Genomic DNA, 27,946 nt, shown 5'->3' on the forward strand with positions numbered 1-27,946 from the left:
CCTGGAACGCTGGCTGGCATATTTTGATACTGTGATTTGTAAGAAGAAATATATGTTTAATTAGGTTTTATCTCCATTCCTGGCATAGAGCTCCAAATAATTGGAACTTAGAATTTCCTAGGTGATAAGAGCAATAAAGGTGAAAGAACAGTCTTTGTGTGTGTGTGTGTTGTGGGGGTGGATACCGGGGACTGAACCCTAGACTTTCGTGCAGCAGTGTTCTACCACTGAGCTATAACAATAACCTCAGTTTCTTCTCTTTTAAATCTTTTTTTTTTTTTTTTTTTTTTTTAAAGTACTGGAGGTTGAACCCAGGGACACTTAAACACTGAGCCACATCCCCAATCCTTTTCTGTATTTTATTTAGAAACAAGGTCTTGCTGAGTTGCTTACGGCCTTGCTGGCTTTGAACGCACAATCCTCCTGCTTCAGCCTCCGGAGCTGTTGCACCCAGCTCTTTGAAATCTCACTTTGAGGTGTTGGCCTGGAACTTGTGATCTTCCTGTCTCAGCCTCCAAAGTAGCTGAGATTACAGGAAGTAGCTGGGATTTTAGGTATATGACACCTTGACTGGCAAGAAGCATCTTTTTTTTATTCATAACAAGTTCCTTTCTTCCTACCTAGGATTATATTAATGCAGTAACTTTGGAAAGCCATAAAAAGGGAGGGTGGTTGCAAGGGGAGTCAATCATGTGATGGGTGAATTGAAACTCTGGGTTCTACCCCTGACTTTGTGAGAGAGTGGAGAGACTGAACCACCAATAGGCAGCAAGTTAATCAATCATGCCCAGGTAAGGAAGTCTCCATGAAAATCCAGGACAGAGTTTAGAGAACTTCCAGGTTGGTAAACACAGAGAGGTGCTGGCTGGGTGGCATGCCCAGAGAAGGCATGGAAGCTCAGTATAACCCTACCTTGCCCTGGGTATCTCCTCCACTGAGCAGTTTCTGAATTGTATTCTTGATAGTAAACGTAAGTGTAAATAATGTGCCCTCCTAAGTTCTGTGAGCTGTTCCAGCAAATGATCCCAACCTAAGCAGGGAATTGTGGGAAATTCTGATTTGTAGTTAAGTCAAACAGAAGTCATGAGTAATCTGGGAATGGACCCATCATGAAAACTGAGTTAAACTGTTAGACACCCAGTTGGTTAGAAGTGAAGCTTTATTAGCACATTAAAGAAAAAAAAAAAAAAGAGTGATTTTTTTTCCCTCTCTACACATAGTAAACCCTAATTATTAGTTATAACTATTTTAAATATTTTTATATTTTTCCTGGAATTCTTACAAATGTACTTAGAATTCCATATTCTATAAATCTGTCTCTTTTATGCTGGGGGGCAAGGTTTCTGGTCCCCTTCCCCCTTGTTTGGTCTCTTTTAGTAAAGTTATTTTTAAAATATAAGGCTGTCTCACCTATGCACAAAGGAAACAATTTTTAAAAAATCTGTCCACCTGTGTGGCAGAACTTTAAATGGAAAACACTCTACTCCTGGGTTGAGGTAAGAAATCAGTGAGGGTAAGGTGGATCAGCGAGAAGAAACCCTCAGGGAAAAAACTCAGGGGCCACCTACCGAGCTGGTTCTTCTAGAAACTATCTTCTAGAAGAACTCTTCCCAAAGCTTGGAGGGGTTTTGCAATATTTTATTTAGACTGCCTACCTGGCAAGAGATCAGGATTGGGAGACAAGCATCGTAGGTGGGAAAGAAGTTCACAGGGTTGTTTTTTGTTGCTTTTTTCTTTTAGCATTACCTAACCCTGTTACCTCCCCCTCTCCTCCTGCTTACTTCCCCCAGGAGTCATTTTAATTCCAAACTCCTGGGCCCAAATTAGCTCAGAGTACTCCAAAGATGATGAAAGGTAATCACTCTGATTATGTATACCAATAAGACATTTTTTCAATTGAACACAAAGGAAAAAATAAATAAATAAAAACAATAGAATATTCCATAAACTTAAAAAGTTTTAGAACAATCACCCCTACTCATGGGTTTTGAAAAGCATAGTACAAATGCTAGTTCAAAGGCACAAGGGCACAGTATGAGAGAAATTAACCAATCTAATTCACTTTGGAAACTAAACAGAAAAGGGCAGGGAAAGAAATTAGCAATAGAAGTCAGAGTCTAATTTTTGTTGTGAGCCTTGTATCAGGAAGAAATGAGTGTCCTAACCTAAAAGTCACTTTAAACTTAACAACAATTAGGGCTGGGGAGATAGCTCAGTCAGTAGAGTGCTTGCCTTGCGTGCACAAGGCCCTGGGTTGGATCCCCAGCACCGCAAAAAAAAAAAAAAAAAAACAAACAAACAAAAACAAAAAACACCCAACAACAACTTACAACACTTAGAGATTATTTTGTAAGTTTTCAAAATCAACTTTATGGAGGTCTATCTAGGTACATTTTGGTGCATTCTGGCCAGGGTATGTACACCTGTGTAATCACCAGGACAATCGAGATACAACATTTTTGGCCCCTGAAGTTCCTTAAGTCCCTTTGTAATCAATTTCTCCTCCTCTGCTCTGCCATTTCTCACTCTGAAGAAACCTCAATATTTAAAATGAGATCTAATTTACATACCACATAATTCACCCAAAGTGTATAATTTAGTAGACTGTAGTAAATTTTGTAAGTTGTGCAACTGTCACTAGTATCTAATTCCAGACATTTTTAAGAAGCCTTTTTCCCATCAGCAGTCACTCCCCGTTCCTGCCAACCCTGGCCCCCATAGTCCCTGGTAACCACTAATCTACTTTCTGCCTCTATGGATTTGCCTGTTCTGGGCATTTCATATAAATGGAATCATATATGTGGTCTTTCATGTCCATTTTTTTAACATTTCACAATATATCAAAGTTCATTCGTTTTATGGTGTAGGTATAAGTCTTCATTCCTTTTTGTGGCTGAATAATGCTCCATTCCAAAGCTATACCACACTTTATCTACTCATCAACTGATGGACATTTGAGCTGCTTCCACTTTTTGCTATTATGAATAAAGCTGCTGTGAACATTTGTGCATAAGTTTTGCATGGACTGAAAAATGTTTCAGTTTTCTTAAGAATGTATCTAGGAGTGGAACTGCTAGCTCATATGGCATGTTTTTGTTTTGTGAAAAGCTGCCAAACTGAATTTTTTTAAAATTAAATTTTTTGAGCTAATTACAGATTCACCTGACAGCTGTAAGAAATAATAGAGATCCCATGTATCCTTTACTCATTTCTCACAATGATAGCATATTGCAAAACTACAGTGCAATATTACAATCAGAATACTAACACTGATATATAATTAAGATACAGAAGAGGAAGAATCCATCACAGCAAGGATTCCTCCTGTTGACCTTTGATAACGTTGCCCATTTCCCTCCCAGTTCCACACCGCATTTAACTCCTGATAACCAACAATCTGTAATCCCTCTTTGTAATTTTGTCCTTCCAAGAGTTATACAAAAAGAATCATACTATGCAACTTTTCGGGGTTGGTGCATTTTTTGTTTGTTTGTTCCAGGAATTGAACCCTGGGGCACCTTACCACTGAGGTACATTCCCAGCATGTTGCCTTTTTTTACTCAGCATGATTTTCTTGGGAGTAACTCAGGATGTTTTACTTATCAATGGGTCTTTTTTTTTTTTTTTAATAATTCCTGAGTGCTCCATAACCTGCATTTTTAAGAATGTCATAATGTCATATAAATGGTATCATTCAGTGTGTGTCTGCTTATGTGCGACTGGCCTCTTGCATTCAGCATAAAGTTCTTTGTTTTGGTTTGGTTTTTTTTGCAGTGTTAGGAATTGAATCCAGAGCCTCATACATGTTAAGTAAGTGCTCTCTGTCAGTTTACTACATTCCCAGCTCTTTATATTTTGATGAAGGGTCTGGTTAAGCTTCCCTAACTAACCCTGAATTTAGGGTAATCCTGCCTTGGCTTCCCAAGTAATGGGATTACAAAGGTGTGCCACCACACTCAGCACTGTAATGTTTCTGAAAATCATCCAAAGGTTTACATCAGTAGTCTGTTCATTTTTATTGTTAGCAGTATTTCAATTTATGGATGTACCACAGGGTTGAGGATAGTGCTTGCTGAAATGCATGATAATCTGCATTCAATTCCCAGATTACAAGAAAAACTAATTTCTTACTTATGGACAGACTATAATTTGTCCATTCACCCACGGATTGACATCTGGGTTGTTTCCAGTTTAGAGTCTTTAAAAATAAAGTAGCTATGACTCTTCATACAAATGTATACATGTATCTATGACTCCTGGGTGATAGCTAGAAGTAGTATTGCTGGGTTATATGTTAAATATGTTTAACTTTATAAGAAACCGCCAAATTGTCTTCCAAAGTGGGTATGTGACATTTAACATCCACCAGCTGAGTCCCCATTGCGCCACATACTTGCCAACACTTGGCATCATCAGTCCTTTTAGTTTTAACTATTCTAGTGGATATGCAGTGGTCCAGCACACTGTTGTTTTAAATTGCACTCCTCAACTGACCAATAAGTTTTATCATCTTTTCATATTATTATTAGTCACACATATATTTCTGAAGTATCTGATCAAGTCTAGTGCCCACTTTTTATTGGGTTTTCTTCTGAGTTTTAAGAGTTGTTTTTTTTTTTAATAAATTCTTGATATAAGCCCTTTGTCAAATATATGTAGTACTGTAAATATCTTCTGTTCCGTGGCTTGCCTTTTCTCAACAATGTGTTTCATTTTCTCAATGTTATGGTTTGGATACCAGGTATATCCCAAAAGCCTCTGTTCTGAGAGGTGAAACGACTGGATTATGAGAGCTGTGAACTAATCAGTCCATCCTAGTTTGAATGGACTGACTGGTGGTAACAACAGGCAGGCGCAGTGTGCTGGAGGATGTAGGTGGCTGGGGATATGCCCTGAAAGGTTACATCTGCCCCAAGGCCCTTCTCCTCCTCTCTTTGCTTCCTGGCCCCAATGACCTAAGTAGCTCTGCTCCGCCATGCCCTTTTGCCACAATGTCCTGCCTCACCTTGACCCAGAACATCTGAGTGGGCTAAACCTCTGAAACTGTGAGCCAAAATAAATGTTCCTTTCTCTAAGACGTTGTTGTCAAGTATTTTAGTCACAGCAATGCAAAACTGACTTAACGCACTCAATGGCATACCAAGAAGGAAAAATGTTTTTAAACTTAATAAAGTTCAATTTAACTTTAAGAACTTTATAATTCATGCTTACAAGTCCTTTAGCTTGTACATTTATGTCTAAAACATAAAATGAACACATGTATGATTGCACGAATGGTGTGACTCTACATTGTATACAACCAGAGAAATGAAAAGCTGTACTCCATTTGTGTACAATGAATCTAAATGCATTCTGCTCTCATGTATAACTAAATAGAAAAAATAAAAATATATAAAATGAATTTTCAAGTTTAATGTGAGATAAGGATCAATTTTTCCCCATACAGTCATTTCTTTCCTGATTTATAACATTTATTTAAGCCAGGAGTAGAAAGAAAAATAAAATAACCATACCTTTAGACACTCAAAACCACTACCCTAAGACAATCCCGCCATTTCAGAAGAACAAAAAATCCTTTCCCTCTTCCCAACCTTGAGCACAGGATTGGATAACCAGTTTCACTGGCTCACGGCAGCATCAGTTCACCTTCTAGACAACAGGTCAACATCTTTTTCTGAAGCTATTACATGAGTTCACATGAGAGGAAGAGAGTGAACTCTATCATTTCCCTAATATACTGAGACGTGCTGATATATTCTCAAATAATTGTTCAGTGTGTTTTCAACCCAACAGAATCAATTAATAACACCCAGCCTTCAGCAACACAAGGGAAGCACAGGATGTGCACAGATCAGAACACTGAACATCAGGTCATTGGGCGTTCATGCTCTGAGATCCTGGGTAAGTCACTTAACATTCTCAGTCCTCAGTTTGTTCATCTGTTAAATGAAGGTTTCTTATCAGGTCATCTTTAAGCTCCCTTCCCAAACATTCTAGAATACCTTGCAAAAACAGGCCTATGTTCTTTCTTTGCAAAGTCAAGTAATAATGGCATCTATAAACATTTAACTAACCAGAGCAGCACTGCACTAGGAGCAGGTTTTCTTTGTTGTTGCCTCCTGTTCCTCTCTGTGCTTCTATGCTAATTAGGTATTGTATAATCCTTCCAATTATTGTATTCTATTCCTGACATTTATCATTTGTTGATAGGAACTACATCAACAAATCATTTTATTTTACCTGTTTACTTCAAAAACAAAGTCAATAAAAATATCTGTTCAATAGTATTTCTTAACTTTAATTTGTGAATATTCTGTTAAAATGCAGATTCTGACATGTATTTTTGGGGTGGATTCAGGCTCCCAGGCAGTACGGATGCCACTGGTTCCTGGAACATACTCTGAGTAGCAAAGTATTAGAAAGATATGGTCACAGTACCTGTTTAATTAATTAAACAGTCTAATTAATATTAACACCATAAATTTTCAATACCTTACACAATCAAATATTTCATAAATTAGTTTTATGGCATTCATTTGAGGAATATAATTTAACTGCTTTTCAAGAGAGTACACCAAGAACAGTTCAGAAAAATCAAGGTTAATATAATTGACATTTTAATTCTTCAACAAAAGGGCTGAAGATTCTATTTATAAGAAAAGATGGGCAATATGAGTTTTGGCTTTCTGACAGAAAGTACATGGATTATTAAGAGAATTTTTCACACTTACCCTAGGGTCATAAAACAAAATACATTACAGAAATGTACTTTCAAATAATTAAAACAATTTTGTACTAATGCCATCATCTTATGCCTTAAAGAAATTGGATTATTCTTACCATCAAAAACAAAAGAATATTGTGATTTTAGTTTATAAAAACTTCTGAAAGTTTCAAAATGAGAGTAAGTTAGTGTGCACAGGAAGTATCCACAGCTCTGCCAAGAATACGGCCTAACACAAACACTGCAAAGATAAATTTCAATAAATCTTATAAAACAGAAACAAAGGCAAAAATGTAGAAGAGATTTATACAAACTAGTCAGAGGGAATAGCTTAATGAAACAGAGCGCCTCCTTATCACGCACTGTTTGGTCAATGGAGCACTTTAACTGCCGAGATTCCAGATCAACAATTCTAGTTCCTAACCCCAAACCCCAGCTTCCAGCCATTTTCTTCCTCTTTAACCACACCTATTTATATGCATATCTCCCCCCACCCTCACTCACACCCCCCCCACACACACAACTTAATACAGGCTTTTGTCTGAATACAAAAGAAAGGTGCACACTGCAGAAAATCAGAAAGATAAAGAAAAATCCAAAGGAAGAAAAAAAAAAGTTCCCTATGAAATACCAGTACCCAGAGACAGCTATCACCATTCTGGTACAGAACCTCACAGACAGTCTTTAGGATTACAAGGAGAAACAGAAAACATTTTTTCCACATCTTTAAAAAAAAACTTATGGTTACATTAGTATTTAATCATATGAAGTTATCATAGTTATTTAGATAATTTCATACTGCTGAAATTTAAGTTGCTTGTTTATTTTTTCCTATTACAAATAAAGTAGTTTTGAACATCCTTATTTTTTAAAAAAGAAACATTTAAAAACATTTATAAGAGTTGCCAAATATTGACAGGGTTGTACAAAGTTCTCAGAATATCCAGGAAGAAATTAAAAACTATCTATCTGCATGGAATAGTATTCAAAATCCTAACCACCAACTATAATAACATTAAAAAAATAAATGAATAAAAATAAAGCCTGTACTATGTGCCAGGAATTGTTATAAACATTTTATACATATTAACTCATTTAATACATATAATGAGTTCCTGAGGTAGTATTGGTAGTATTACTATTTTATGGATAAAGTAACAGGCACAGAGAGGTATGGTCATATAGCTAATTAGTGGCAGAGCTAAAGAGCTAGGAAATCTGGCTTCCAGTCAATTCCTTATACCTGTATGTCTCAAATTTTTGTGGTGTCAGGCCTTCTGATAGTTACTAAAGACTTGAGAGTTTTTGTTTATGTGGGTCACACCTATCAATATTCATATTAGCATTTACAACTGAAAACATTTAAAATGTATGTTATTTCTTTAAAAATTAATATACTCACTATCTGACAGCATATTATTATTTTGAAAAATAACTTATTTTCTTTAAAAAACAGTAAAGAGGGGACTGGGGAGATAGCTCAGTTGGTAGAGTGCTTGCCTTGCAAGCACAAGGCCCTGGGTTCGATCCCCCCAGCACCACAAAAAAAAAATAAATAAAAATAAAAAAAAATCAAAATAAAAAAATAAAAAAACAGTAAAGAGAATGGTATTGTTTTACCATTTTTGCAAATATCTAACATATGGAAATTAACCTTTTAGTAAATCTGATTCTGCACTCATCTATTCAGAAATCATTTATCAGGTAGCTTTACAAAACTACATTTCATATACATGAAAGGATACTGGGAAAGAAAGAAAGAGGAAAAGAAAGGTAAATAACTTTTTAGTATAAATATAAAAATTTTAATTTTGTGGCATATGAAAGGTCTCAGGGACACCTGGGGTCTTGAAACCAAGCATTTTGAGAACCATTATGCTACAGCCAAGTGCCTCTACTTAGGCTGGGCTACACAAATAGTTAAAAGGCATGCTCTGTACCAAAACATATTCTAAATTTTTTTGTAAACAGTTTATTCAGGAATAATTAAGTGCCTACTGTGTGCCAAACACCTTTACACACAGAAGAAAAAGAGAACAACCTTCCACCACCACACTCATGAGACACGGTAGCCAAGAAACAAACAAATGAATCACATATTCTGTCAAATAATAAGTGGTATGAGGAGAACTAAAGTAGGATTTTATAAAACAGGATGTGCAAGAAAGGCCTAACTGAAAAAGTACCACTTTAACAATAATGTAAGGGGCTAAGGCAGCAAGTTATGAAGCTACTCAGGGAATGGCGCTCCAGGCAGAAGGAATGACAAGTCCAAAAAGTCCCAAACAGGAGCTAAGGTGTCAGGGACAGCAAAGCCAAAGTGCCTGGTGTGCCTGGCCTAAAACAAGCAAGGGCAGGAAAGAGGGAGTGGAAGAGACAGGGGCCAGGGGAGTCAGGGGTGAGGGGCAGAGGGCACAAGACCTCAAAACTCAAGATAAAGATTTGGGCTTTCCTGTCAATGAGTGAAAGGTTCTGGGTGATGAGGGATTCGACCTGACTTTAATTTTAAATGGATCATGTTAAGTAAGTAGTAGTTAAAGTATTTGAATTTGTGAACTTACTCTATTCCATTAAGCTGTTTTTGTTTTTGGTACAGGGGATTGAACTCAGGAGTGCTTTATACACTGAGTCACATCTCCAGCTTTTTTTACGTTTTATTTAGAAACAGGGACTCGCTAAATTGCTGAGGTGGTTTTTGAGTTTCAGTTGCCTCTGTAAAATGTGAAGCTACAGATAGTGCAGAGCTGTTGTAAGGATCAAATAAGATAATATACACAAGACATGTTAAACTATGAAACACTATAACATTTCACTACTGAATTTATTTTCACTAATACAGTTAACTTCCTCTCTTCTAGGCCCTCTGTACTTACCCTACAGCCAACACCACCCATTTCTGTGACTTCACATGACAGTAAGAATGCCCCAGACCTCTGACACCATGAGCTCAGCCAGATACTACCCTTTAGCTTTACAAATCAAAGAAAGTTGGGGTTTTGGTGTTCATGGCAACTCAAGGTTTTTTATTATTTTTTCCTTATTATCACAAAGGAAATCTTATTAAAAATAATGCATGTGGTAATCATAAGTGAAATGCCAAGAAAAACAAGACTGTATGAATCTCATCTTTATTTAATTTGGCACTGTTTTAATACAGTTAAAACAGTGGTTCATGGTCTTGACAGCTTACCTCATACAAAAGGAAACAAAAAGGAGGTGGGGGAAAAAAGAGAGGAAGACAGAGATGAATTCAAATTCCTTTCATCCGGATCCTAACTCTAAGGGGACCCCAGATAAATCAATGAGTCAGAGAAGAGGCAGTAAGATGTAAGCCAGAATACTGATGACAACAGCTGTCTGTCTGCCTACCTGTCTTCTGAGATCATTGTCAAGGTATGAGATCATCCAGGTTAGAGAAGACACAGCAAGATGGAGGCCCAGCAAAGAATTACCACCCAACCACACTCCCCAGGGGGTGGGAAGTGTACACCCAGAACTGGTTTTTATCTCCACTTCTTAAGATGTGGGTTAATCTGAGTAGTGACAGAAACCTGCAATGGAAAATCCCAAGGAGAACCAAGATTTCTGGGAAAAATCATAAACAGCCTCACATATTAGATACCCCTGATAATTTCTTTGTAACTATGTTACAGAAGAAGAAACGCTGACATGGGAGTAAGGGAATGAATCATCCCTTCATTTCTACCACTAAGTAATCATGTGACTTCAGGAAATAAATTAACCTCAATGGGCCAATTTCCTCATCTTAAGTAAAAGGGATGGCAAGGAATACCTAAGTTTCCTTCAAGTTCTAAAATCCCTTAAGCATAAACAAAAGTATGTATTTTTTAAAGCCCACATTAATAGTTTGAATATTAAGAGATCCAAAAAACAGGTGACACTGAAGATTCTGTAGTTTTTCATCAGCTTTATAGACATCTGAGCAACATGAACCCCAACAGAACTGGGGGCTGGAGGACACAAGAAAGCTACTTTAAAAAGATTTAACTCATTAGCAAAAATGGGCAAAATTTATCCACCCACAATTTATCCTTGCCTTGACAACTTTATTTTTATTAACTCTCATTCTCCTCTTTCCAGCACATATTATTTTAAAACATACAGTCAGAAGCAAACTATAATGATCAGAGAAGTGAACATTAAAGAAATCTGCAGGAATTAAGTCCACAGGCACCAGGGAATGAGAGAATTAGTGGACTGAAGAGACTTTTAAAAATTATTGAAGAATATTTTTTAACATATAACATGCACATAATACAAAATGTAAAAGCTTGAAAAGAAATATAGTTAAAACCAAAACGTATTTCTGAGGGATAAATCAAAGAATACACTTAAAGAACTTCAGTGTGTAAGACTGCTCTACTTCTTGGGTTGGGTGGTAGGATCCATGGATTTGTGTCAGATTTTACATTATCTAATAATACTCTATATATTCTTTTATATTATGAGTATCCCCCTAATAATAGTACACTTAAAAGAGGATTCCGTTGTTTCAAGGAACAAAATGTCTCTTCCAGTCCCATCCTCCACCCCTTGGTCCCCCTTCCCTGAGGCAGTCACTGTTCCTGTTTCTTATGGTCCTTCCAGAGGTATCCTATGCAGACAAGTGGTGGGTGTGCACACATATGTGCACAGAAGACAGACAAAAAAAAAAAAAACTCATTCTCTAACTGTGCCTCATTAAAATCAGGCATGCGTGGTGGGATCAGAGTTCAGCTAGGGAACTGTCCCAGTCCTTTTCTCTACAAGCAAAATGCCCCACTGTTGTAGAGGTGGAAGCTGGGAGAACTGTACTGGCTGGACACAGCAACAGGGTCTTGCCTAGTCACAGCCTCACATATTAGTTGTCCAGAGCTGAGCCTAGCACGCCTCCATTCTAAAAGACACCAGAGTCAATGCTGTGCCCCAGTGTCCCTTTGACTGGCCTTCAGAAGTTCTATAATGTCCATCTCGGATCATTCATTTTCTAATCATAGTGATCCAAGTAAGTTTCTATAGCAGTATAAGGGCTTGATCAGAACACTTAGCTCTGTCTAGCAATCTACAACACAGGCACACAGACAAGGCACACTGCACATTCTAAGATGCAAAAGAATTTCAACTTTGAAAGTCATGCTTTCAACAGCACCTGCTTTAGGCAAGGATTGCTAAAATCAGGATAATGGTTAGAGGCTTCATTTCTTAATGTAAGAACAGATCTCAAAATACTTTAAAGAAATCTCAATTTTTTTTTTTTGTTTTTTTGTTTTTTTTTTTTTTAGCAATCATCAAATAACAGTTCTTTTTTTTACTTTTGCCTAAATTCTTTTGTTGTTGTTGTTTTTATTGTAAACAAATGGGATACATGTTGTTTCTCTGTTTGTACATGGAGTAAAGGCATACCATTTGTGTAATCATAAATTTACACAGGGTAATGTTGTTTGATTCATTCTGTTATTTTTTTTTCCCTTCCCCCCCACCCCTCCCTCAATTTGTTTTTTAGGTGTTGATGGTCCTTTATTTTATTCATTTATTTATATGTGGTGCTGAAAATTGAACCCAGTGCCTCACACATGTGAGGCAAGCACTCTATCACTGAGCCACAACCCCAGTCTGAAATCTTGATTTTTTTAAAAAGTCTATATATTAAGGGAAATATACCAAGTCAAATTTCATAATTCTTTAAAAAATACTGAGTGTCTATCATATGCCAACATCAGAAGTCAATATACAAATGAATATAATGCCCTTGAGAAGCTAATGATCTAATTAAGAAGACATGTAGGGACTGGGGATATAGCTCAGTTAGTAGAGCCCTTGCCTTGAAAGCATAAGGCCTTGGGTTCAAATCCCCAGCACTGCAAAAAAAAAAAAAAAAAATGTAGAAATGATAATTAGTATTTACAGTAAAGTTGCTACTGTAGAAAGGAGACTATACTAAGACAAGTTTCACAGAAAGGCAGCATCTAACTGGAACCAAAGCATCAGCAAGAGACGACCAATTTTCATTGGAAAACCTTACAGATACACAAGTATGTCTCACCAAAATTTCTGAGCTCCAAATAATGAATGAAAATTGTTCAACAGTACACAATATACCCTGAAACTTTGCTATCACCAGTATCCTAAAGTCTGATTTAAAGTAAAAATTCTGCATCTTGAATTCTGTCCAAAGGAATTTAGTTACTTTTTAAATGCAATAGTAGTTTCACCTATAAAGCTTATATTCATGGAAGTACAGATACTCTACTGCTAGAAAATCTATGACTCACCTACACATGGTCTAAAGTCTTGGCTTTTCATAAGAATCCCTGGCTTTTCGTTTCCCGAGGTTTTCATAACAGATGCTTTTCATTTCCTATCACAAGTGACTGCAGTGTGTTCCTCTATGGCTGTCCTATTACTCTTACAATTCAGTTTAAGGCTTCTGTACTTCAGAACAAAATGGTAACAATCTGACAAAACCAAAACATTAAATTTTTGAACATTTCAGAACAACTCGAGACCTCAGTGTGTCATCATTTCTTCCTATACCCAGTTTCTTGCTTTTATGAATATAAACAAAAGAAAGAAGTCCATGAACATGCTCTTCTTGGCAGATCTTTGGTTCCACCTGTATCTAACACCCTTGTTGAATTCATCCATACTTGTCTTACATACTATTGTCCCTTGAAATTTTATGCAAATAGCTGGTCCAACAGATGGGTAACTAGCCCTGTCCAACATATGTCCAGGGAAAAACAGTTCTTGAACAAGAAAATACTGAGTACATCCCCTTCCATTTCAGGGCTCAAAACACTGAGACTACCAGGAGAAAACAATCTTTGCTATAGAAAGTTACTGGGACTGAGATGATTTGTAATTAACAAGGTGACCAAAGGAGGGAAAAGCAGTTCAAATGCCAAAATCTACCCCTCAAGATAAAGTATGCACTTGCCCAAACACAGCAGAAAACTAGGATATAGACAGAAGAAAAAAAAAAAGTTCATTTAACTGGGAGTCATTTCATCAAAGACAGATGGGAAACATTCAGATAAGCCATACTATCTTGTTTAGAACACAAAGCTCAACAGATTTGTGGGAGAAAAAGGCAAGGCAACTGAAACACATAGCATATATGAACAGAAAAATCCAACTAATAAGTGACTCATCATGAACAAAACGATGGCAGTATCCTTCCAGTATGACCCTTCCCCATCCATAAGGCTTAACCTGACAATATCTGCTCCTGACTTCCACTGATATATATCTGGGTCTGAAAACATACTACCTAAGTGCTCCCCAAGGAGAACAGGAAGACCAATCCTGCCAGAACCAAGGAGTCGTCTTCTCCTTTAAGTGAGGCCAGTGTATGGGGAAGAGGTCCCCAAATGCCACTTATATGAATCTTTGAGCCCTGAAACAGGAAAACACTACAGATTATATTTTAGTAGAATTCTAAAAATAAAGAGAACATTCTCTATTTTTAGATATCTGACTTATAAGCCTAACAACTCTAAAAGTAAGAAACATTAAAAACTAACTGGAATTATTTTTAAGTGTTTAAGAGACTCTTGAATTGGAAAACTATTTTTAGAGATAGAATTTCAAAATTCTTGCATTCTTTCTGTTGACTGCCTCTTTTTTTAAACTTCCCCATCTGAAAATTTTGTTTCTTATCCTATATGTTATCAACAGCATGTCCAGAGATGCTATATAAAAAATGATATACAAAGGTTATAACACAAAAGAGAAAGAACAGTTAAAGAAAAATTTAAAAGGCACTTTCACAAACACATAAAAATAGAGTATAGATTAGTCATTAAAGACTGTAATGCCAAAAAAAGACAGTAATGTATAAAACAAAAGCAATTTAATTATCTTTTATTAAAAGCAGTGTAATAAAATGATTGATTAAAGACAAATAGTTTTTCTTTTCTCCAATGGGTCTCCCCACTGAAGAGTCTTAAGATCAGTAAGCATGTAATTCAAAGTTATGTTTGAATAACTAGAATTTGCAATTAGAGGGAAAAAACAGGGTTTCATTAGCAATGAAAACCTGAAAATGTGTTCATTTTCTGACTAATTTATGTTTTATTGTCCTCCAATCCTAGTACAAATATGCCCAACCTTTTTCGCAAGAAGCCTGTGGCAAATGAGATTTGCAGGAAATAAGGGAATTACCTGACTGTACAGCCATCATTAACATCTCAGGTTCCAGCAGAGTCATGACGGAGTCTTCTCAGAAACAACAGCTCACAAATATAATGAAGAAAGTCAAAGTCACAGAAAAAGGATGCTGTCTTCAGAGGCTATGGAAGGTTTTCACAAGTTTAATCTCATGCCTATGCTCAAATCAGACTGTGAAAACTCACTCCTTTTTGGGCAGTTAACAATTTACCACCCCTTCAGGCAAGTCAAGATGGCACAGAGTTGAGTTACTGCCGACTGAGACCAACACACTCCACTAAAGACAAATGTGGTTAAGAGCAGTGAGTGAGCTCCTCCCCTTCCATTTGTCTCTAGTGGGAGGGGAAAGACACACAGAAAGACTTTCAGAAATGAGACCAACTGCATTCACTCTCTCTCTTTTTAAGATGAGAAGGTGAGTTTGTTTTAGAACCTTGCTATCAGAGAATGTAGGGCCAATGCTGTTTAAGGCAACAGATTAACAGAACCCAAACAATTCAATCTCATGAAAGAAATGATCTAATTACTGACCCATTAATGGGAGGTGGGGAGAGGATTAGACACATATTAAACATATATAAACCAATAAATAAATATGTAAACTAAGTACATTTTTTGGAAGAGAATCCCAACAACTTTTTCATCTGTGATATTTATAGATAACAGGCTAAGGAAGTTGATTATTTAACTACAGAAGCTCAACTATTTCTCCACCCCCACTCCAATTAAAATATCTGTTTCAAAAAGTCATCTGAATACATTCCGGAGCTATAATCTGTCATTTGGATTTGCCAGTCCACTAAAAGAGCCCCTTACTTGCACCCATGTGAGACATGCTATCTGTCGACAGCTTACTGATGTGGACTTTCCTAAAAAGCTTAATGTTCGTGCTGGATATAGAGCAAATAGAAAGGCAGCTTAAATATATAAGCATTTCCCTCTCCTGATAATAAAACTTCAGTCCTTTCACTATCACAGAGCAGTTCTGAATAAGAACAAACATGGGTACTTTATTTTCAATGAAAATAAAAAACCAAAATCCTTTTAAACTACATGTACAGCAATTTTTTATTTATTCCAAATTAAACACTCATTCATTCCCTTTATGGTACTAATTATAATCATAATAATGGTATTAAGATGCCTTTTGGCAAATTTGATGGACTTTTAAATAGCTGAAAGCTAGAAATCCATGTTTGGTCTGTTTATCTAGAATTCCTCAATCTTTCTGGTGAAAGTAGCAGCCATATCTTGAAAGCCTACTGTTGTAACCTCAGTCCAGCAAACATTTTAAAGCTTACACAGTCAAACAAATGATAAATGAAATCATTAGGAGACCTCAAAAGAGAACACAGTTTCCAAGTAAGTGAGGGCAATATTCTTAGAAAAGAGAAAGCAACACAGATTTGGGGTGGGGAAGATTCGGTGGAAGAGAAAAACTTCCTTTCTTTCTCCAAGAACATGATGTTTAAAAGAAGAGCTCTATATAGAACTGTGGGAATGACTCAACTGGCAACAGAGCGGCAGCCAGTGTGGGCTGCATGCTGCTCTAAGGCAGAAGCATCCTCACTGGTCCCTTCTGGCATCCAAGCTCTCTGACTATTTTATGAAAAATGGGTAAATTTCAACTCAGACTGCAAGAGAGTCTGATCAGAGGTTAGCAACTGAAGAAGCAGCATCCCTAAAAGGTTGGGTCATTCCTTTCTCTGTGGGCTGTACAATTTGCTGTGTGCGAGTTTTTCAAATGACACAAGTTCTCACAGTTTGATCCTTAGAGAAAAAAACAGACAAATTATAAGATTTCTGCACAGTAGATGGTAGGAAGGGCAAAGGGTTGTTTTTCTCTTGCCAAAACTCTTCTCTTTGGGGAGAAGAGTGTTTGCAATGTTCTGTATGTCAATATTCAGCCCCACAGGAGATACTGACAGTTGTGGGGTGGTAGTAATAACAAAAGAACACATTTCAGTTGATTTCACTTTTCCACAGCAAGTTCTTTAGGATAAAAGGAGCTAAAGAAACCTATTTTTAAAATGAAAATCTAAAAAAGCAATCTTAAAAGAAGAAGATATAAGAAGCAACAGAATATTTGCCTTATTGCTCAGATTTTGCATTTACACTCACAAGCATTGGCAAAGCAACAGATTCACTATGAAAACAGGCTTTAAAACAGGGTTCACAATTCTAAAAGTCTGAATCTCCATGGTTCAAAACAGTGGAAGCTTCATTTGTACTGTTTTTGTGCAAACTGGTCTCATTTCAAAAAAAACAGAACTAAAGTAAACATTACAAGACCTCTGCAGCACAAATAAACGATTTTCAAACCAACATCACCAAGGGAATGAAGGATAGTGAACTTAATTTCCAATAAAATTAAAATTCTGCTAATAATTATTAGTTATTATTAATAAAATAATAACTCTAGCTAATCAACACAAATTAAGATTATCTACAGTCTCTATTAGGAACATAAGATAGCAGTAGAATTTTTAAATGGTTACCTGTTTTTAACTGGCTATTAAGAAATGCTTCTAACAAGGTTGTTAAACATAGCAATAATATAGCTTTGTGTTTAGCTTTCCCACCCTCACCCCACAGCTACCCAAAGACCTTTAATGTTCATAATCAAGAGAAACCAGTGAACTTTGTATACTAGTTGATCTTCCCACTGGATTTGTTAAGACTTTCGATCCTCTCCTTAAAATTTCCCATTTCCTATATAGAACAATTTCTTTCTGCATTTATCATGAAAAATTATTTTAGTATTACAATATTGAAATTTTTCATTTAAAGAAAAATGCCAAGAAACATTTGAACTGATAGGTCAGAAAACTTCAGTTAAATTTTTTTTTGCTTTTTAGCATGCTAAATACACATTTAGTTAAAATCCTGTTGTAATAAATTTAAGCACAACCACTTGTCAGTTTTGTATGCTAGAATAACAGTGTGTTATCTGCAAGTGTAAGTAAACCACGCATCCAATTCCTTTCCTTAAGGTGCACAGTAAATGTACAGATAATCATAGGCTACTATTTTGTAATGTATTACCTTTTTTTTTTTTTTTTTTTTTTTTTTTACTTTTTTTTTAAATTTACTTTTTTTGGGGAGGAGGGTGCTAGGTATCAAACCCAGGGCCTTGTGCTTACAAGGCAAGCACTCTACCAACTGAGCTATCTCCCCAGGCCCCTAATTTACTTTTATTGTAAACAAATGGGATACATGTTGTATCTGTTTGTACATGGAGTAACAGGCCTACCATTTGCGTAATCATACATTCACATAGGGTAATGAGTGTTGATTTCATTCTGTTATTTTTTCCTCCCCCCGTCTTTTCCCACTATACAGTCCCTCTTCTCCATTCTTGCACCCCTCCCACCCCCATTATGTGTTTCATCATCTGCTTATCAGTGGATCATTCGCCCTTGGATTTTTGAGATTGGCTTATCTCCCATAGCATGATGTTTTCCAATTTCATCATTTGCTGCAAATGCCATATTTTTTATTTCTTTATAGCTAAGTAATATTCCATTGTATATACATATATCACAGTTTCTTATCCATTCATCAATTGAAGGACATCTAGGTTGGTTCCACAGTCTGGCTATATTGTGAATTTTGAGCAGCTATGAACATTGATGTGGCGGATCTCTGTTGTATGCTGATTTTAAGTCCTTTTGGGTATAGGCCAAGGAGTGGATAGGCTGGGTTCAAATGGAGGGTCCATTCCAAGTTTTCTAAGGAATCTCCACACTGCTTTCCAGAGTGGCTGCACTAATTTGCAGCCCCACCAGCAATGTATGAGTGTACCTTTCTCCCCACATCCTCTCCAACACCTATTGTTGCTTGTATTCTTGATAATTGCCGTTCTAATTGGGGTGAGATGGAATCTTAGGGTGGTTTTGATTTGCATTTCTCTTATTACTAAATTATATAATTTATTATATAAATTATTATGTATTATATATATTAATTATATAAATTATATAAATATATAAATTATATAAATATATATATAAATTATATAAATTATTACATTTTTTCATATGTTTGTTGATTGCTTGTAGATCTTCTTCTGTGAAGCGTCTGTTCATATCCTTAGCCCATTTGTTGATTGGGTTATTTGTATTCTTGGTGTAGAGTTTTTTGAGTTCTTTGTATATTCTGGAAGTTAGTGCTCTATCTGAAGTATGATTGGCAAAGATTTTCTCCCACTGTGTAGGCTCTCTCTTCACATTGCTGATAGTTTCCTTTGCTGAGAGAAAGCTATTTAGTTTGAATCTGTCCCAGTTATCGATTCTTGCTTTTATTTCTTGTGCTATGGGAGTCCTGTTAAGGAAGTCTGATCCTAAGCCAACAAGTTGAGGATTTGGACCTACTTTTTCTTCTATAAGATGCAGGGTCTCTGGTCTGATTTCAAGGTCCTTGATCCATTGTGAGTTGATTTTTGTGCAGGGTGAGAGACAGGGGTTTAGTTTCATTCTGTTGCATATGGATTTCCAGTTTTCCCAGCACCATTTGTTGAAGAGGCTATCTTTTCTCCATTGCATATTTTTGGCAAATTTGTCTAGTATGAGAAAGTTGTATTTATTCCTCAGAATCTTAAATGGCTCCTCTTTCTCTATCTCTGTCCCTCTCAGGGTCACCCCTTACATTTTTTTGTGTGTGGTACTAGGGATGGAACCTATGGGCACTTGACCACTGAGCTACATCCCCAGTCCTTTTTATTTATTATTTCCAGACAAGTCTTACTAAATTGCTAAGGCTGGCCTCAAACTTGAGGCATCTTTAGATGTGGTGGTGAATGCCTGTAATACCAGTGGCTCAGGAGGCTGAGACAGGAGGATAACGAGTTCAAAGTCTGTCTCAGCAATTTAGCAAGGCCCTAAGCAACTCAGCCAGTCCTTGTCTCTAAATAAAATACAAAAAGGGCTGGGGAATGTGGTTCAGTGGTGAAGTGACCCTGGGTTTAATCCCCGGTACCCACCCCACAAAACAACAACAACAAAAAAACTTGAAGCATCTTTATTCTATATATCTAAAAGTTCCACATATCACCTGCCTTCTGGTAGCCTAAGACTCTATGGCTCCAACGTTAACCCAAATACCCTTGAAGAATACCCCCAGAGAAATAAGCTTGACCACTATGCCATCATCAAGTTCCCCTTGATCACTGAGTTGGCCATGCAGAGGATAACACTTATGTTCACTGTGGATGTCAAGGCCAACAAGCACCAGATTAAAAGGTCTATAAAGAAGCTCACTTCATGAAACTGATGTAGCCAAGGGTCAAACAACCCCATCAGGTCTGACACAGAGAAAGCAGCATATGTTTAACCAGTTCCTGATTATGATGCTTTGGATGTTTGCCAACAAACTGGGATCATCTAAACAGAATGCAGATGGCAATTCAAAATGTGATTTAAAAATTAATTGTTCTAATTAGTTATACATGACAGCAGAATGCATTTTGACATACTGTACACAAATGGAGCACAACTTCTCATTCCTCTAGCTGTACACGAAATATGTAATTTTTTTTAACCTTTTCAAAAATCTAATCATCATACTGAACAGTTAAGACTTTACCCCAGATACCTGGCATTAGGTAAAATGAAAACACCACCACATGACCCAGCACAGGCAAGTCACTACAGGTCTGGGCCGCTTCCCTAATCTGTGATCACAGTTACTACTGCTGAGGAGCCCAGTTGAGACCTGCAATCTTGGGAGAATCACACACTACCCACAGGTATGTGATTCTTGGCCTTAGGATAGAAGAAGGCTATATTTTCAGCTCACTTTACAAGATATAGTAATAAATGTGAAGAATTACAATAACCATAAATATGAACAGCTGTGTCATTCATACTGTACACCTGCAATAATGTCATTATGCACAGTGTCAACCACAGTGGGGGCACAAAGACAAGGAAGGATGACTCAGGACTAGCACTATCCCTGACCTCAAGACCCCTAAGTGAAGCCTAAGATAGAAAATCTCTAACAAACAATTTAAAAGGGAAAAAGAGAAGTGCTCTAATTAGTGTACAAACCAAACCATGAGGTGAACAATATAAAAGAAACGCAATTGATTTTTCTAACTAACAAGAAACTTGGATTACTTCTTACAGGAGAATGAAATGGAGCCTAGCTCTTAAAAAAATAAAGGCACCAGAGTTTATCAGGTTCCTTCTGAATTCCCATCTCTACAGACTGTATACCCATGAACCATAAAATGAAGTCAAAAGGAACCAGTCTTGACTTAATCCCAGCCTCTTACCCAGAGTAGTACTGAGCACAAGGAACATGTAAGAAACTCCTCTACAAAATCCTGACAAGTAGGTGCTGGTCTGTAAGTAGAACACCTGTGGAAGAACCTTAAAATAATGTTTTACTAAGCTAAGAAAATTAACTGCATGGTCAAATATGAAATATCCTGTGGCTACAACATTTGGGGAAAGGTTCCTCTTCACTAGTAACTAAAGAAACACAAATTGAAATGAAAATCAGCAAGTTTTTTTGTTTGTTTTGTTGTTATTTATAAATGAGATTATCAATTGCTAATTAGTGAATCAGGCACTCATACAAGGCTGACAGGAGTACAAACTGGTAGGCAACTTGAGATATAACTGAAACAGGGTATTTCTAAGAGCCTCAATTCTTAACAAGGCCTACAAAGGACGTGTGGCCTACCCGCTAACTACTCATTTTCATACCACTGCCTCCCCTCACATGCTGGAATTCTAATTCTTTTGTGCCAATTTCCCCCATAACCTTGCTTGTACCCCAGCCTTCACATGCTATTCCTTCTTTCTCTTTGGTAACCACTGCTTGTGCTTTGGTCCTCAACTTAAATCTTCTATCCTCTAAGAGGTCTTTCTTGACCAACCCTTTACCTACTTTAGAACTGCCACACAAATCTCTGTTATTCTGTTATTACAGAATTACTGTGCTTTTTAAAACTGTGCTTTTTATTATTGTGCTTTTTTTAAAGCAATCACCAAAGTTTGTAACTATGAATTGGCTTATATAACCCTTTGTTCAATCTTTTTCTCTGTCACGGAACTGTAAATTCTATGACAAAATTCTCATCTGTCTTATTCATTTACTAATACTTAGTATATTAAACTGAAACTCACTAGACACTGAATAAATTTTTCAACATAAAAATGGTCAAAACTTTAAGTCAGTGTCTCTACTTCTCAAAGAATAACCCAAAATGCAGAAAAGGCTTTAAAAGATGTTCATCCAAACATTAATGTGTGGACAAATAGAAAATGGTTTCAAAGTTCAATGGGGGGAAAGATAATTAAATGATGGCACCGAACAGAATGTTATACACTGCTGAAAAGGCTACTTATAAAATATTTCAGGCACACAGGAAAAATCTTAAGCTACTATGCTAAGTGAAAGAAACATGGACAACAAATTGGATCCACAATACTGTGAAGAAACACAGGAGGGAATATGCCATGTGCTGACAGCATTTATCTTTGGGAGATGGAATCAATCAGATTTTTTTGTTTTGTTTTGTTTTTGTTTTGTTTTGTTGTGTTTGAGCAGGGATTCTATCTGGTACCTACTTGCTCTCCCACAACTTTTACCAAATAAGAATGGGAAACGGATTATCTGTAAGTACCGGGATGAAGTAGGTTAGGGGAAATTATTTAAGTCACATTACACACAAATCATTTAAATTAATTGACATGACTAAGATTGGGCATTTTTACGTGAGATCTAGTCTATAAAATCTAGTCTATAAAACCTTGAGACTTCCTGAAGAAACACAATTAAAACTTTTCTTTTTCTTTCCCCAGGAATATATGCTATTTGGATCAGAAACTGCCCACTCAAGATTTCTACTTCTCCGGCAATTAATAGTACCTCCTGTGCAAAACTGCAGTATGAAAGGTTTGCAGTGCTTCCCCTTTTCAGGAAAAAACAAAGCAAAACCAACTTAAAAACTACATTATCTGCCATTTCCCACCCAGGCTGTGAAAAACATGCAAAAACAAATTATTACTTCCTAAATTCTTACTCAAAGGAGGAGGAAAAACCACTATGAAAGGGGAATAATATGCCCTCTTCACTCCCATCCTCCCCTGCTTTCCTTCTTTTTAACTTTTTTTTCAGTTGCAGATGGACACAATACCTTTAACTTTTTAACATATATATTTTTTTAGTTGTAGATGGACAGAATACCTTTATTTTATTTTTATGTGGTGCTGAGGATCAAACCCAGGGTCTCACGCCTGCTTGGCAAGCATTCTACCACTGAGCTACAACCCCATTCCCTGCTTTCTTTCCGTCCTATAATGTAACTCTTCCCAACCCACCCAGTACTGGTGGAGGTGACAAACTCATATATCACTGTATCACTTATCTTTTTCAGAAAAATACATGGGATTAGGAATAATAGGGGAAATTTTTTCAAAGGTAACATTTTTTTCAACAGTATATAAATATATGAAACATCTAAAAGTAATTGGAAGGCTGTTGGGACTAACGACACGTTAACAACTCAGGCTGACTCCTTACTCCCTGGCGAGTGAGCAAGATCAAGGCCTTAAAGGCGGTTTCAAAAGTTAATGATGATAAATCGGACCACCATCAGGGATTGGTCAACAACAGTTCCGCGAACGTGATCAGCTCGTGCTTGCCATATAGTCCTATGGGACTCTCGCCTGTGTGAACCTCCCCTCCTCGTGCCTTGCTGACCTTTAAGCTGATTGGTTCCCACCTAGCCACCACCCTACATAAAAGCTGTGTGACCTCCTCAATAAACGAGGCATCTGATTGTCCTCTGCCCGGAGGGCTGGGTGCCAGCGGTCAGTCGGCCCTACCTTTCCGGGTCTGGCCTTGTTGGAGAGTGCTCCCTTCCCTTGTAGCTGATCGAGAAGAGGAAGGGGGCTAAAGACCCCGACAGAAGGCTGGGAGTGTACCTCAGTAATAGAACACTTGCCTAGCATGCTCAAGGCCCTAAGTTCCATCACCAGTGCCACACACACACACACACAAAAATACATAAACAAATGAAACAAAAGATGTGTAAGACCACCAAAGAGAAAATTAGGAAACCTCACTGGGAAAACTAAGAGAAAATCTAAATATATGAGAAAAATATGCCATAGTCACAATATAATATTCTAAAGATATTAATTCTTCCCAAATTGGTTTATAGATTCATTGCATTTCCAGTCAAAATCCCACAGTGATTTTAAAATTCATATGGAAATACAAAGACTAGTCAAGAAAAACACTCATCACTCATGGGTAAAAGAATATGATGGAAGGAGTTATTTTTCCCACATAACAGGGCTTAATACAGTTATCAAAACTAAAACTATAAAGTTATTGCTGAGTATGGTGATGTACACCTGTAATACAGCAACATGGGAGGCTAAGAAAGGAGGATCAGAAGTCCAAGGACAGTTTTAGCAACAGATAAATAGTGCATCCCTTTGCAACTTAGCAAGACCCTGTCTCAAAAAATGAAAAAGGGAAAAAAGAAAAAAAAAAAAGACTGGGGATGTACCTCAGTGGTCAAGAGCCCCTGGGTTCAACCCCCAGTACCAAAAAAACAAAACAAAATAAATACCAAACCACAAAAGACAACTGTGAGAGGTTTTAATGTAGGCAAAGACAAATTTATCAACAGAAGCAATCAGCAAGTTCAAAACCACATCCACCCAAAGGTAAGTCCTTTATAAAAGAGGTCACTCTGCTGATCAGTGAGGAAAGAAGAGTAATTTCAAAAACTTGGAATCCATTTGGGGAAAAAAAAATTAAATTGGACCCTGACTCACCCCATACAAAGCATTATTTCCAGAAACACAAGACACAAAATAAACTAATTATAAAAGACTTGAATACATAAATTTTTCATCCAAAGATTCCACAAAGAGGGTTGGGGATGTAATAGTGGCAGAGTGCTTGCCTGCCATGAGAAAGACAATCTCTAGAACCACCCAAAAAATAAATAATACTCACACACACACACACGCACACACACACGCGCGCGCGCGCGCACATACCATGAAGAAAAGATACAGAAAAACCAGCAAGGGAAAAGATGTCTATAACACATTTAATTAACAAACTAGCATTCAGTCTATTTTTTAAAACTGCTTTTTTTCGGGCTGGGGTTGTGGCTCAGTGGTAGCGCGCTTGCCTAGCACACATGAAGCCCTGGGTTCGATCCACAGCATCATATAGAAAGTATCATGTCCACCTACAACTAAAAAATATATTTTTTAAAAAATCTCCTCTTATTCAATAAGAAAAAAAAAAAGACATTAGAAAAAAATAGCAATAGTTTAACTCACCACTTTACAAGAGAAAATCCAAATATTTGATAAGAAAAAACACTCAACACTAGAAAAAGCACAGTAAAAACCAAGAATGTTGTAAGAGATCTTTATAAGAGATCTTCAAAAAAGTCTCACCAATTCCAAGAGTTGGTAAGAATATGGGGCAGTTTAAATTTTCATACACTGCTGGAAGGTATGTGACTGGTATAATCACCTAGTAATGATATAATCAAATAAACTTCTAGTCCTAAGTACATGTGCACATGCACCAGGTTACATGAAGGACATGCACAACAACACTGTACTAACAGTCTAAAAGTGGAACAACCTAAATGTGTACTAGCAGAATAATTTTTACAATTATGGGATAGTTATCCAGGGAAGCATTCCCTATACAGCAACGAAAATAGATAAAATACAGGTTATTTACAAGTTGAATGAATAGTTGAATAATAGTTATATACAAGATGAATGAATACCACCTGTGTTAAATAAAAGTGTCATATAAACTTCAACTAACCTATACTGTTTAGGAATGAATATAAAGTTGGTATAATAAATTATTTTCCATTATGATACATTCATTAACTAGGAGCCAGAACTCCATGAGCTGCAGTCAAAGGGCTGGATCATCAGAGGGACAGTTTTTCCAGGCTTCTCCAAGCCTAGGCTGGACAGGATCCTCAGGCAGACCAAATATACCTTTCAGACCTAAGTGTTCAGCTTCAAAGAAGAGTTTAAAAAAAAAAAAAAAAACATGCCTTGAAACTTCTTACCAACTTCTAACTCCACCCTCTCAAAACACAGTGTGGCATACCCATTCAAGAAAAAATCCATCCTCCAACTCCAGGGTTCACTCTGTTCTACAACCCCACACTTTGCAGGATTACAATCTTCTCAAGTGATTTTTCATGTCTGCTTCTACCCAAACCTCTATATAAATGACTGTACAAAGACTGAGTGTAAAATCTAATTATGATTTTCTCAGCACATTCAGGCTTTTCCCCCCAGGGCTGAATACTGACAAGAACAAAATTTAGGAGGCAGGTAGAGAAAGACTGCAGCAAAGGGCCTGCACAGAAAAGGAAGTGAGTGGCTAGAAAGGTGGAGTGAAAAAAGCTAGAGAAAAGGTAATGTCACAGTTCTCAGTGGAGGAAGCTTATTTCAAGTCTGAGGGAATGGCCAACCATGCCAAATGCTGCAGAGAGGTCAAGTAAAATAAAGACCACGGAGTGCCTACTCCCTCTACAACAAAAAGAACGCTAATGAGTGGCAGTGGCAGTTTCTGAAAACTGGCAGTGACAGAAACCACAAAACAGTGAAGTCTCTGAGATATGAGAAAGCAGAGAAAGTACAGAGTCTGAGGAGCTGGAATGCAAAGGGAGAGACTTTGGTTAATTTATATGCTCAGGGGAAAGTTCAGAGAGAGGGTAAGGATAACCCAATACCTCAGCCCAAAACCAGTATCTGCCTTCTGTTTCACTGAGATGACTCCACTGACACAAGATTAGCACCCATTTTCTCCAGTTCCTGTTCAAATAGTAGGAACCTGTTTGTTGTCACTGCCTTCACTGTCATTCCTCCCACACCGATGAATGCTAGTCCCTCCTCCTGCCTAGGGAAAAGTCAATACCTTAGAACCTAGCTCACATCTCTATGGGAACCCAGCTCCATCAATTAAACTTTTTCTTCATCTCTTCTAACTTTCCCTGTGGATTAACTCTTTCCTCTTAGTTTACAGTAAGCCTAAGAACCTGTCATTTGGAATGGAGATGAAAATTACAAATTAAAAAAGAACACACAAAAACCTCCCAGATGAGCCAGGGATGCAGCTCAATGGTAAATCTGGATTAATCTCCAGTACCACCACCACTACCACCCCCGTCCCCCCAAAAAAACAAAGGTCAACAGTAAAATGGACAAATAAATTGAATTACAGTATATCCACAGAAGGGATTAATTATATGACAAAATTAATTATAGCCACAAACATCAACATAGTTGAATTATAAAATTATATCAAAGAAGTCAACAAAATACATGTAGTATGATTCCATTTACATGAAGTTTGAAGTCAGAGACTTGTTTACCATTTAATCTCTAATCTTAATTAGCAAAATTCCCAATAAATGTTCAATAAGTATTTGCTGAATTAATTAACTTATGGAAAGAACGAGGTGGGAGAAGCAGAGAAGTAGGAAGATAAATTGAAAAGCAATTACAGAAACACAGGCAGAAAATGCAGGGCTTATAATGATCACTTAAACTTACCACTATTTCTCTATTTTATAAAAAATATTAAGATTCTTAAAAATCTTCAAGAGATATGAAATAAAGAATCTATAGCATTAGAAACATACAGATCCTGGTTCAAATCAGGCAATGAAATAATTCCACATGATCTCACCATTTTTCCGCTCACTAAGTGGAGGCAAATTGGGATTCCTGCCAGGGTGAAGGCCCAGGGTCAGCTCGGGCTGCAGGGAAAGCTCCTGTAGTTCATTGGCAACAGCTTCACTCTGGGGGCTGGGGGCCGCAGACAGGGACACAAGCACAGGTTCATCATCATTTTCGCCAGCCCCTCCTCCGTCCAGCCCATTCACAGCAATGACGGAAGGGGGCAGGCACACGACACTGGAGAAATCCACTTTGGCTTTCGTGATGGCAACCTGGAAATGGAAGAAACAAAAAGTTTAGGTTGTACCATGAAGAAACCACACCATTGAGTATATGCTGAATACTAACA

General features: G+C 37.1%; 1 protein-coding gene across 1 annotated transcript in view; it reads right to left on the reverse strand.

The window, feature by feature from the left end:
* MRTFA (myocardin related transcription factor A) overlaps positions 1–27,946 on the reverse strand; it is a 181,037-nt gene that overhangs the window by 67,978 nt on the left and 85,113 nt on the right. The window contains 1 exon segment of the mRNA XM_079140783.1: positions 27,608–27,869. Within this exon segment, the coding sequence (XP_078996909.1) occupies positions 27,608–27,869 (262 nt within the window).

The sequence above is a fragment of the Sciurus vulgaris genome (genome assembly GCF_902686455.1).
Source record: "Sciurus vulgaris genome assembly, chromosome: 5".
Lineage (NCBI taxonomy): Eukaryota > Metazoa > Chordata > Mammalia > Rodentia > Sciuridae > Sciurus > Sciurus vulgaris.